Source organism: Mus musculus, chromosome 10 (genome assembly GCF_000001635.26).
Source record: "Mus musculus strain C57BL/6J chromosome 10, GRCm38.p6 C57BL/6J".
In the NCBI taxonomy this organism is placed as follows: Eukaryota; Metazoa; Chordata; class Mammalia; order Rodentia; family Muridae; genus Mus; species Mus musculus.
This window is the reverse complement of record NC_000076.6, coordinates 74,470,773-74,483,803: the sequence shown is the minus strand read 5'-3', so window position 1 is coordinate 74,483,803 and position 13,031 is coordinate 74,470,773. Positions and strand designations below refer to the sequence as shown.

At 37.3% G+C, this 13,031-nt stretch overlaps 1 protein-coding gene across 35 annotated transcripts in view; it reads right to left on the bottom strand.

Moving 5' to 3' along the window:
- Positions 1–13,031, bottom strand: part of Pcdh15 (protocadherin 15) — a 1,553,555-nt gene that overhangs the window by 166,028 nt on the left and 1,374,496 nt on the right. For all 35 annotated transcript variants that reach the window (XR_001779427.2, XR_001779431.2, XR_001779430.2 and 32 more), the window contains one exon: positions 1,627–1,767. Coding sequence is in view for 18 of the 35 variants with exons in the window: in XM_017313785.2 (XP_017169274.1) it covers positions 1,627–1,767 (141 nt within the window). In the remaining 17 variants the exon portion in view is untranslated. The remainder of the gene's footprint in view (positions 1–1,626; positions 1,768–13,031) is intronic.

Sequence of the window (13,031 nt, the reverse complement as noted above, 5' to 3'; positions counted from 1 at the left end):
TTGGGTTACCTAACTCAGAATGATGCCCCCCAGGTCCATCCATTTGCCTAGGAATTTCACAAATTCATTCTTTTTAATAGCTGAGTAGTACTCCATTGTGTAAATGTACCACATTTTTTGTATCCATTCCTCTGTTGAGGGGCATCTGGGTTCTTTCCAGCTTCTGGATATTATAAATAAGGCTGCTATGAACATAGTAGAGCATGTGTTCTCCTTACCGGTTGGAACATCTTCTGGATATATGCCCAGAAGAGGTATTGCTGGATCCTCCGGTAGTACTATGTCCAATTTTCTGAGGAACCACCAGACTGATTTCCAGAGTGGTTGTACAAGCTTGCAATCCCACCAACAATGGAGGAGTGTTCCTCTTTCTCCACATCCTCCCCAGCATCTGCTGTCACCTGAATTTTTGATCTTAGCCATTCTGACTGGTGTGAGGTGGAATCTCAGGGTTGTTTTGATTTGCATTTCCCTGATGATTAAGGATGTTGAACATTTTTTCAGGTGCTTCTCTGCCATTCGGTATTCCTCAGGTGAGAATTCTTTGCTTAGCTCTGAGCCCCATTTTTTAATGGGGTTATTTGATTTTCTGGAGTCCACCTTCTTGAGTTCTTCATATATGTTGGATATTAGTCCCCTATCTGATTTAGGATAGGTAAAGATCCTTTCCTAATCTGTTGGTGGTCTTTTTGTCTTATTGACGGTGTCTTTTGTCTTGCAGAAGCTTTGCCACTTTATGAGGTCCCATTTATCGATTCTTGATCTTACAGCACAAGCCATTGCTGTTCTATTCAGAAATTTTTCCCCCTGTGCCCATATCTTCAAGGCTTTTCCCCACTTTCTCCTCTACAAGTTTCAGTGTCTCTGGTTTGATGTGGAGTTCCTTAATCCACTTAGATTTGACCTTAGTACAAGGAGATAGAAATGGATCAATTCGCATTCTTCTATATGATAACCGCCAGTTGTGCCAGCACCATTTGTTGAAAATGCTGTCTTTTTTTCCACTGGATGGTTTTAGCTCCCTTGTCGAAGATCAAGTGACCATAGGTGTGTGGGATATAGCTTCCTAATACAAAGTAACACAGTGCAGATTAATGGATATTTTTTCCAAATTTTCTAGGAGTATTATTTGCTTCTGCAGTTTACCTGTGTGTACTTATGCTTGTGAGCAGGCATAAGATGAGACTCACACAAGTAGTTTTAGAACAATAGAGTTACTTGCTGTAAGAAATAGTAGTAGCCTTTATATCTACTATTGTGGCATTAGAAACACAAAGGAAAATATAATTGTTTACTTGCACAGCGGAATGCCATATAGACATTAGAATAATAGTATTAACTGTGTTGATCAGTATGGACAGTATATGATTAAATACAGATTGAATATCATGATTATTAAAAGACATAGACTCTATTATAGGATCAAATAGTAGCATCTGTTTATGCCAACCATAAAATACTAGCTGACTTTTTTATTTTAAAGTAGGCTCTCAAATTTCTAGGAGAAACAATTTTAAAAAATTAAAGAGGAGAAAAGTAGAAAGGAAAAAAATCATATTGATAACCTTAGGCAGAATGCTCAGGTTGAATGTCCGATAGATGTCTCAAACAAAATGGCACACTGACCTTGAAAATCGTAGTAGGCTCTTCATTAAGATTGACGCGGGTTACTACTCTTCCAGAATCTTCCTCTACATCAAAAATACTGGCTGGGTATGGAAACTGCACGTCGTCCACTCGATACCTCACCCTACTTGCAGGCATCCCCTGAAAAAGGATAATTGATCGATCGGGATGACTGGAAAGGGCACCAGAGGAGATAAACTGATTCTCACAATGAATGGCTTTGCAGAAAAGAAAAATTCCATACACTAAGAGGTAAAATGCAAGAGGTATTTCTTTCTGTGCACAACTCAGTCTGAATCAATGAAGTGTGCTATAATAAGCGTCAGTAAAATGATTTCTGTGTGGGAAAAAATTACTCTATTGCCACAGACATCTTTTGCTCCATGTCTTGTCTTTCTCTCTGAATATCTGCTGTGCTCTATTGTTTTTCCTGCCACAATTGTTTCACATTTAATTATGCTATTCTAAATCTAGAAATGCTGGATTCTTTTTGCTTATGTGAATCTCCATCTCCCCCCCAAATCCAAAAAAACCAAAAACCAAAAAACAAAAATCTTAAAAAAAACAACAACAAAAACAAACAAACAAAACCCCTCAAACAAAACAAAAAAAAAAACAAAAAACAAAACCAAAACAAACCCAAAACAAAAAAGAAAACAAAACAAAAACAACAAAAAAACCCCCATAAAGTACATTTAAATAATGGACTGATGAAGTTAGAAAATAGATATGGATTGTTTAGTAAAGTATTAGTCTTAATGGGAAGACATGTAGATCCTTAAACCTTATAGACCTATGACATCAGCTCTTGCTTTAAGCTTACTATCAACTCGTGGAAGGTAAAGGTGTTTAGAAACACATGTAATCAGTTATCCTTCTGTAGCAGTTCTCCCTGATAATTTCAATGAGACCATATTTATTTTTGATAAGATATAAAAACTAAGAGCAAAAAAAAAAGTGCTAGTGTATCTCTTTTCTGTTTCAGAAAAAAAATATAACATGAACAAAAAGAGGCCAACTCATGCTTCCTAGTGAGTTTCAGGACATTCTGGAATGCAGAGTGAGACCCTGTGTCAAAATCAAGATGGGGAGGGGAAGTGGGAACAAGAGTGAGAGAGTGAGAGAGACTTAATTCTCATGAAAGCTGTTCAAAACCTTCTGGTGTTTTCATTTGTTGTACAAATCCAGACTGTTCACACGGTGATACTCCGTCCTGAAAAGAACTCATTTAAAAATAATCTAATTTGAACTCACTATTCATTTCTGCTTCACACATTGCTATAATTTATGCTCGAGTGCCTTTGCTTTACTCCTGACTCCCACTTTCTGAATCTGTGCTCATGATTCCCTGGCTCTGTTTCAGATATGCCTCTGAGCTATTTTTATTCACCAGTTCTACCTGAGATATTATCACACATTTCTGTTTATTTATTGTGGTGGTGTAAATACCAAATATCTCCTACAAGCTCTTGTTTGGAAACTTCAGTTTTGTGAACACTCAGGCATAATTTTGGGGGTCATGGGAACATTAGGGGACAGTACTAGTCATTGACCATTGGTCTTGGGAAGGTGTATTTGAAGGCACTTTCTATCTCACTACCATTTTCTTGCCCACTGTGATACACTCACATGCTTTCTGTCATGTGTTCACATTATTATGAAGATTTGTCTAGCACAATTGCCAATGAATAAATGCCTAAATACTTTGACATTACAAGTCAAAATAAAGCATTCCTTTTTTGAAGTTATTATGTTAGGTATTTTGTAACAGTAATGCACCATTAATTAATGCATAAATTTAGTACCAGGAGAGGGGTCATTGCTGGAACTAAGCTTATTCATATGGGCATGCCATTGCAAATGCAGAGAATAAGTACCATGCATGTTAAGTTTCAGAGGAGAATAGACATTGTTATTAGAGTAGGCTATCTGTGTTATAATTTTCCCATGTCTTAAATATAGAGTGAGGGAGAACTAAAATATAATGAATTTATTAACTTAGCAGATTAAATTTAATGACAGCACAGCATCTTATCTGTGGCATGGTTACTGGTCATTTCTACTCGCCAGGCATACAATGAGAGCTGAGAGCCAGGAATGAAGCAGAAAGATCTGTGAAACACACACTTTGGCTGAAGACCAGCTCTTTCAAAGTGGTAGACAAAGAAGCCAGAGATTTTTAAATGTGAAGCACCATTAAAAAGAGACAAAACACTGGAGTAATAGGAAATGTGTCCTGAAGCCATTTCAGGGAGGAAAGAAACTCTGTTCATTGCAGTCTCTAGGAAGGAGTCTTCGACATGTGGGTTGTGACTGCTTCAGGGGTCCCTATCAGATCTTTTGCATATCAAAAAATTACATTCTGATTCATAACTGTAGAAAAATTACAGCTGCAAAGTAGCAACAAAATAATTTTATGGTTGGGTGTCAACACCACATGAGGAGCTCTATTAAATGGTAGCAGCATCAGGAAGGTAGAGAACCATTTCCCTAGGGTATAAGACTGCAAACTTACTTGGGACTTTGCTTTGAAATGGAGTTCAGGTGAATGTTATGTTTACAAAGTATAGTCTCCACCCTATCCTCAGAGACTGTTTTAGCCTTGGTTGGAGGACAAATAGCTACATTTTGAGTTGGCAAAAGAGCTTTATGGCATCCACTCGGTGCATGTATTTCTGTTGTATATTGAAAGAATATAACTATATTATTATAACTATTATTCCATAAAGACTCATAACCATGACTTTGCCTTGTATTAGACTTTTTAATGCTGCTACAATTTATTGTTATTATTTTTGAGACAAAGTCTCTCAGTGCTGTCCTAGTTGACCTGGAACTTAATATGTAGACCTTTTTGGCCTTGAACTCTCATCTGTGCCTCCCAAGTACTAGGACTAAAGGCACATGGCACCACATGCCTAGAACACTGTTAGAATTCTTATGACTATGGGGTTCCTTAAAGTTAGACTGAATTTACTAGGATTATGAGGTGGCCAAGAGACGCTGCGGGGACAGAAGCAGAATCTATACTCTGCACCTGAAATTTTCCTTATAGGCTCAGGTATTAAATGTATTTGCTTCAGGCTGGTGGCTCTGTTTGGGCAGTATGTAGAATTTGGCGTCATTACTTCACTGGTGGGCAAAAGTCACTGTGAGAATTTCCTTAAATGTTGTGCCCAGCCAGCCCTTATTCCTGTCTGCTTCTCTGCTATCTCATCTGCCATAAATCTCTCCCACATCTCCATGCCCATGAACTGCACTTCTTCACTTGCACTGCCTACCATGATGAACCAAGAAACCTCTTTCACTGTAAAGTCCATCCCTTTTCTTGCAAATTTGCTGTCATTTATTGTGGTCATAGTAACTCCTGTGCCATGTTTGCTATTTGCCATATGTGTAAGCATACAGGCTTCACAGGGATAGTGACTGTATCTGAACAGCTTGGAGGGCATTCTGCCCTGTATGCATTCAAGGAACATTTGACTGAATAAATGAATTAGAGAGTTAAAGGTTATTGGTGTTGACCACACCCAGCCACTCTGATGACAGATTTATATATGTAATGCCAATGGAATACTTTGAGAGTGTTAAAGAGCTGTTACCTCCCTAATCATTTTACATGTGAATCATAAATTCTCCAAGTGGCTGAAGGGACATCCAGCCACTCAAGAAGTATGGTACAGCCAGGCATGGTGGCACATGCCTTTAATCCCAGCACTCGGGAGGCAGAGGCAGGCAGATTTCTGAGTCCGAGGCCAGCCTGGTCTACAAAGTGAGTTCCAGTACAGACAGCCAAGGCTATAAAGAGAAACCCTGTTTTGAAAAAACAAAACAAAACCCCCAAAACCAAAAACCAAACAAACAAACAAACAAAAAAGAAGTATGGTGCAAGAGGCATGTTTATTGGAAACTGAATCTTTGCAGTTTATGTGCATTTTCTTAGACAATGACAACGTTGCTTCTTTTTTTATGAGTTGATTTTTTTATTACGTATTTTTCTCAATTACATTTCCAATGCTATCCCAAAAGTCTCCCACACCCTACCCCCCCCCACTCCCCTACTCACCCATTCCCATTTTTTGGCCCTGGCGTTCCCCTGTACTGGGGCATATAAAGTTTGCCTGACCAGTGGGCCTCTCTTTCCATTAACAATGCTGACATCAGCTTTAGCAAACAATCTGAAATTTAACTAAATATCAGACTATGTATGGTACACTTATTCTCATATTCATATCTAAAATAAGTCTAGGAGTTAGCATAAGTATTCATATTTTACAAATGACAAAGCCAGGGTTTTAAAAATGAATTCATTTCCTGAAATAGTCTTGGCTAAATAGCAAAGTCACCAGACATCTTTTGTATTTAAATGTGGTCCTTAGACCACATTATAAAATCATACAGAAAATATCCCACTAACATGTGAATAACACGGTAAGACAATTCATAAAATTAGCTTAAGGATTAAGCTGATGCTGCAGAAAAGCCCATGATGGGTCCAGGTTGTTGGAAAGCATGATTTCCATGGAATCATCATGATAAAGAGCAAGAATGTTGTATACCAACAGAGGTTTTACTAACATTAGTGTCCATTCTGTCTGCAGTTTTATTTATTATAGATATGTGGACAATGTAATATGATAGATCTATAGGCCACAAGCACAAACAAATGAGTCTTATTATGATGGTAGGGTTTCTTTGTTTTTGTTTTTCTTCTTTCACACACACACACACACACACACACACACACACACACACACACACACACTGCCAGGTTGAGATTAAAGTTCATCATGACAGGAAAATCATGGTGGTAGATTCGTGAAATGGAAACCACTGAAAGCCAAGTTTCAGTATGCCCTGAGTATTCAGGCTTCATAGAATCCAAAACTCAGTATCATCCCACACAATTCAATGGAAATAGCTAATATAGCAAAGTAAATGTAAATGTATATTAAGAAATTATAAGCAATTTCACTTTTTTATTTTGTACATTTTTTAACTTTAGGTTTCCATTCTTGTGGGTTAAATGTAGTAGGTTTTAACTTAATTATGGAAAAATATAATTAATTACTGCAGACAGTAATTGCAGAGCTGTGTGAAAGATGTTGGAAGCACACAAACATGAGGAATTTCAATGAGACTGTAATGGGCCCAAATCATTAGACTCCTATCATCACAGGACATCTCATTTAGCTTTTTTTTTATACATAATTACCAAGATATTATTTAGGCTCACATAACTCCTTTTATATTAATGTGATCATATTTTATTAGTAAATATTAAGCCCATTATCATTAAATCCAAATATTAAGTAATCTGTTTTCAGATATACAAAGTTCTTTTTTTTTCCCTCCCTGACATGGTTTCAAAAATTCTTTCTTCCAGTGTCTTTGAGAAAATCTTTGGTTTACAGTTTGGTAACTTTATAATTCACACAGAATCTTTTAGGTATGAACTAACACTAGGAATTACTAAAATGTGGTTAGTATTGTTTCTCCATTCATAACAGCTTTGTCAAATGATTTTTTTGTAATTCTAATAAAATGCTGGGATGCCCTTAAAAATGATAAGAGGAAATGTGGGTCAAATCCAATTTATTCGAACAATCTGCTTTTCATTTTTCTTCTTCTTGTTTGTATGTAACATAGATGTCTGACAGATATGACACATTATCTAATCACTATGTGTGCAGTTGTGGTATGACCACAGCTATCAAAATCCTCAGAAACATTTGCTTTGAGATTATTAACCACTAAAGTTCTTGAGGAATATTCTTAATAGAGAGAAAGCTACCTCCTCAAAATTTCAAATAACCCTGTTGTGTAGCTTTCCTGATTTAGATACATTTGCTAGTTTAAGAGACAGCAAATTCATATTTCCCTTACAAAATAGACCACATAACCCAAATATTGGGCCTGTACCAGAGTGAATAATTCGTGATCTTGTTCCTCCTTTCCTAAAATCTTTCCATTTTTAATGATAAAACAGGACTTTGGGGGGGGGCAGGAGAAATGACTTGGTGGATGTGAAAACTTGCTGCTCTTCTTGGGGAGCCACGTTTCATTCCTAGCATGCAAGTCTAGTGCCTCATAATTATCTATAGTTCTAGCTCCAGGAGAACTAATCCTCTTCTGGCCTTCATGGGTACATGCACACGTGTGTTATATATTCACCCACATACATATCAATAAAAACTAAAAATAAGTCTTAAAAACAATCAAGAATTCCTACTGGTGCTCTCATGAGGTTTGAAACATGTACAGCTTGTGTTCACTGGAGCGCTATTTACTGTATTCAGATTGTAGAAACAGCCTAGGTGTACATTGATGGATAAGCCTATAAAGATGTGCGCTATATTTACAGTGACACAGTGTATCAATGTATTGTAAAGACTGCTGTACATACAGAGTCGTAACAAAAAAGAAAATCCTGCCATTTGCAACAGTGGGGATCCACATTGAGGGCATGATGCAGACACAACTAATTAAATCCATAAGGATAAATATAACAATTATTCCTGTTTGGGGAATGGAAAAATGGGAAAACATTATCTAATTTTACTTGCATTAAGAACCTAAACTAGACAAAGGAGAAGAAGGAACAGAGGTGGAAAGGGATAGAAGGATGGGAAAGTGGAGAGCTGGTGTTTGAACATTCTAACATTTAACTATGCATCTTTTCCCTTTTCTACATGTAAGAACTTAAGGGTGGCTGAGTGAATGCATGAGAAACTATTTCTAAGGAGGGCTACATAGGGTTGGCAAAGGTTCATTCAAAATCCATTTTCTTGAAGCTCCTGGAAACTCTTTTGAGTTGATGAACATTAAGTTTGCACATAAGAGGCCATAAATATCAGACAGTATTAACATGGGAATCAATATCTAATTACATTGCTAGTGAATAGATTATTTCTTGTAGACAGGTAAAAAACAAAACCAGCCACAATAACAATAATAAATTTTCCTTGGCTTTATATATAATTTTAAATAACATAAAATAGTGGGGATCACATATGTACAGTGTTAAAGAGAAAACATTAGAAGGCTCTAATAGGTTGTCGAGCTATGTTTTATGTGTACAAACAAAATAAGGCCCCCTATATACAAGAACTCAGTGTCTATCCTCAGCCAAGCAAATATTCAACATGATACACTGTTTAGAAATTAATGGATGAATGTGTTAAAGGAAGGGGCTCATTTGCACACAGCATAAACTGATGTTAAAGATGTGGTCACCTCAAAACACCTTGAAATAAAATTAAGATGCCATGAATAACTCCAATAGAGACAATATATAAGAAGTTCAGCAGAAAATTGAGAACTGTGGAATATTTATAGGCAAATTTAACACATTTCACATAAGATCTATATCTGCAACTAAATATCATTCCTAAAAGAAAAATTCTAAATAGATAGACAAAAGTGTGATGCAAATAAATAATGACAAAAGAAAAAATGACCCAGAAGTAAGGAGAGCCAAATTATCATTGCCTTCATAAATGGATGATTAAAGCCAAGAGTCCTCCTCACAGAACGCCAAGTATCTCTTTCCGAAGACTTACTTCTTTGTCTCCTAACAAGATGGTTAGAATAAAGCATCCTACATAATATCTAATTGAATGTCTGTGAGTGAACTCCAAACCTGAAGTGTTATATTTTACCTACTGCTGTAGGAAATGCCCCTTGTGTTGTGATCTTGTTCCACAAGGCTAATTTCTACCAGAAGAATAAGACTGGTGTGAATTATATCATGGAGTGACACTTTTTAATTGATCACATACTCAGACACACAAGTCTCAAAAAGAAGATTGAAATAACACCTTGAATTCTATCTGAAGCACTACAGATTATAGCTGGGTATCAACAACAACAAAAACTATAAAAAGTTTACAAACTCATGGAAACTGACAACTCGCTACTGAATGAAAGATAGGGAAAGACAGAAATTAAGAAGGAAACTAAAACCTTTCTAGAATTGAATTACAATAGAAAAAAACCAACATACCCAAACTTATGGACGTAGGAGGGCAGGTCTACGAGGCAAGTTCACAGCATTAAGTACCCACATAAAACTTTGGAGCTATCTTATAATTGTAAGTTAGCTACACATCTGAAACCTTAGAACAGTAAGAAGAGAGAACAGCCAAAAGGGAATTGACAGTAAGAAATAATCACACTTAGTGCCAAAATAAATAAAATGGAAATAAAAATTAAAAGAGTCAATGAAATGAACAGTTGTTTCTTTGAGAAAATGAATAAGATTAATAAATCCTTAACTAAATTAACTAAAAGATGAAGAGAGATGTAATTTTTTGTTTGTTTGTTTGTTTGTTTTTTCGAAACAGGGTTTTTCTGTATAGCCCTGGCTGTCCTGGAACTCACTCTGTAGACCAGGCTGGCCTTGAATTCAGAAATCTGCCTGCCTCTGCCTCCCAAGTGCTGGGATTAAAGGTGTGTGCCACCACTGCCCAGCTGTAAATTTTTAAAAGTAGAGATCAAAAGGGGAAGATCACAACAGATACCTAGGAAATCCAAAGATTCATAAGAAAATACTTTAAAAATCTGTACTCCATAAAACTGGAAAACTTAAAATTTATAACAAGGTTAGATAAGCAATTAAGTAGTAATTAAAAGTCAGTCTCTCTCTCTCTCTCTCTCTCTCTCTCTCTCTCTCTCTCTCTCTCTCTCTCTGTTTCTCTCTCAGATAGATTCAGTGCAATTCTACAAGACTCTTAAAGAAGAATTAATGCCAATACTCCTCAAATTATTCTACAAAATGCAAACAGAAGAAACACTGCTCAACACAGACTTGAACAGTCATATATATGTATGGTGGTTTGAATTTGTTTGGCCCATGGGAAGTGACACTATTAGGAGATGTGGCCTTGTTGGGACTGGTGTAGCCTTCTTGGCGGAAGTGAGTCACAGTGGAGCCAGGCTTTTTGAGGTCTGCTAGTGTTCAAGCTACACAAGGTGTGGAAGAGGGACTCTCCTTCTGACTGCCTGCATAAGTCAGTCTCCTGTATGCTTTCTGATCAAAATGTAGAACTCTCAATTCCTCCAGCACTGTCTGCCTGTCTGCTGCCATGCTTCCCACCATGATAATGGAATGAATCTCTGAAACTGACAGCCAGCCCCAGTTAAATGTTTTCCTCTGTAAGAGATGCCTTGGTCATGGTGTTTCTTCACAGCAATAAAACCCAACTAAGAAGGTATGTATTCTCTTTATATGTGGATGGTAGCTTTAAATCATATATACTACCATCCACACAATGCTACAATCCATATAACCACAGAGATTAGGTACATTATAAAGGACTGGGCAGGGGTAGGGGGAGAACAATCTACCAAGGAAGGGGAAATAGGTCTGGAGAAGCAGGAGGGAGACTGGAATGGAAGGATTGAATGGAGAAGTGGAAGAAAGAACTAAGGGGCTAAGGGAGAGAATATGGGGAGGGACAGGTAGTAATAAGGGTCATTTTTGAGGTTATATGGAAACCTATTACAGTTTTCCAGAAGATTCAGGAAATATACTCATATTTTAAAGAAATCTAAATGCAATCACAGGCTAATAGGAGGCAAAGCCCCAACTATACATCTATTTCCATTTAGAGAGACCTTCATTGCTAGGAATTGTTTACATCTAATTTAGTTATTGACCAAAGAGATCCCAAGGAACCTCTCACCCCCAACCCCAAACAACTCAGTCTATGGCCAAGGCTATTGTTTGTTCTTCAAAAACTGAGAGTAAGGCCCCATTGCTGAAGACGACACTTCCATACCTTATTGAATATGGAGATGATAAGCTGGTGCCTAAGAAGAAACTTTCATCCCTGTTGACATGGTACTAGCATGTGCTTTGCATATGACCAGAGGAAAATGTTAAATACCTAAAAAGCTATGAACTCTTTGATCTACATTGGTGGTCTGCCTGAATGATATACTGGTACAATAGTTGCATAAAGGTTGAGGGTGTAACCAACCACTATTTGATTGGATTTAAGGACAGTGCTCAGCAGAGTTTGGTAGCTGAGAACATGAGACTAGATAGGCCATGGACTTTGGGGGAAATCAAAATACTACTGTTCTGTTGCTAAAGGATCATAGTAAGGAAATGACTCCTAATGACACTCTGCCATACCTATAGATCAATGTCTTAGTCATCGTCACAGAAGCTTCCTTTGACAGTTAACAGGAATTCAGAGACCTACAACTAGACATTGCACAGAAAATAAGAGACCTTGGCATGCCCAGTCCTAAGTGGTGTCTTCATCAAACCCCCACCCTCAAGGCTCAGGGATCTTGGCAGAAGAGGGAGCATTAAGGTTGTAAGAGTCAGAGGGAATAGATGATACCAAGAAAAAAGTTTCTTCTAGATGTAAGAGCACTGACACTCATATGAACTCACAGAGGCAGTGGCAGCCTGCACAGGTCCAAGCCAGGAGGGGTCCCAGTGCTGAGAAGGGGAGTGGGCATAGCTCATATCCATATCTAAGAAGCTATCTCCAATTGACAATCACTTGCAGAACAAGAATAGTGTCTCCACTAGAGTCTCATGGGTCTAAAAACCACACTTAAGGCCACATCTGTGCCCAGCAGTAGATGGCCAACACCAAATGAACACCAAGCTATTTCTGGAGGCTTTCTGTCTCATTGCTTTGTTTGGATAATTTTTACCTTAATAGTCTTTTGTTTGTATATTGTTGTTTATAATCTATGTTTCAATTGTGTGTGTGTATGTATCTGTGTCAGTGTGTGCATGTGTGTATTTGTGTGTAAGTATGACAGAGAGAGAGAAAAAAATGTATGTGAGTGTATGTATCTGAGTATATGTGTGTGTATGTATGTGAGTGAGAGTGTGTATGTGTATGTATGTGAGAGTGTGTATGTGTATGTATGTGAGAGTGTGTATGTGTATGTATGTGAGTGAGAGTGTGTGTGTGTATGTGAGTGAGAGTGTGTGTGTGTATGTGAGTGAGAGTGTGTGTGTGTGTATGTATGTGAGTGAGTGTGTGTGTGTGTATGTATGTGAGTGAGAGTGTGTGTGTATGTATGTGAGTAAGAGTGTGTATGTGTATGTATGTGAGTGTGTGTGAGTATATGTATCTTTATGTGAGTATGTGTGAGTGTGTGCATGTCTGTATGCGTGTGAGTGTGTGTGTTCCGTGTGCTGTGTTTTTCTTTTTCTTTATTTATTTTGCTTGTTTAATTGGCCTGTCTTTTTTTTTTTTTTAAGAGAGAGAGAAATAAGACATGGAGTTGGAAAGTGAGGAGGTAGAGAAAATTTGGGAAAACATGAGTGAGGATAACTGTGATGCCAATATATTATATGAAAGAAATGTATTTTCAAACAAACAAACAAACAAACAAACAAACAAACAAACAAACATATCCCTTTAACCTTG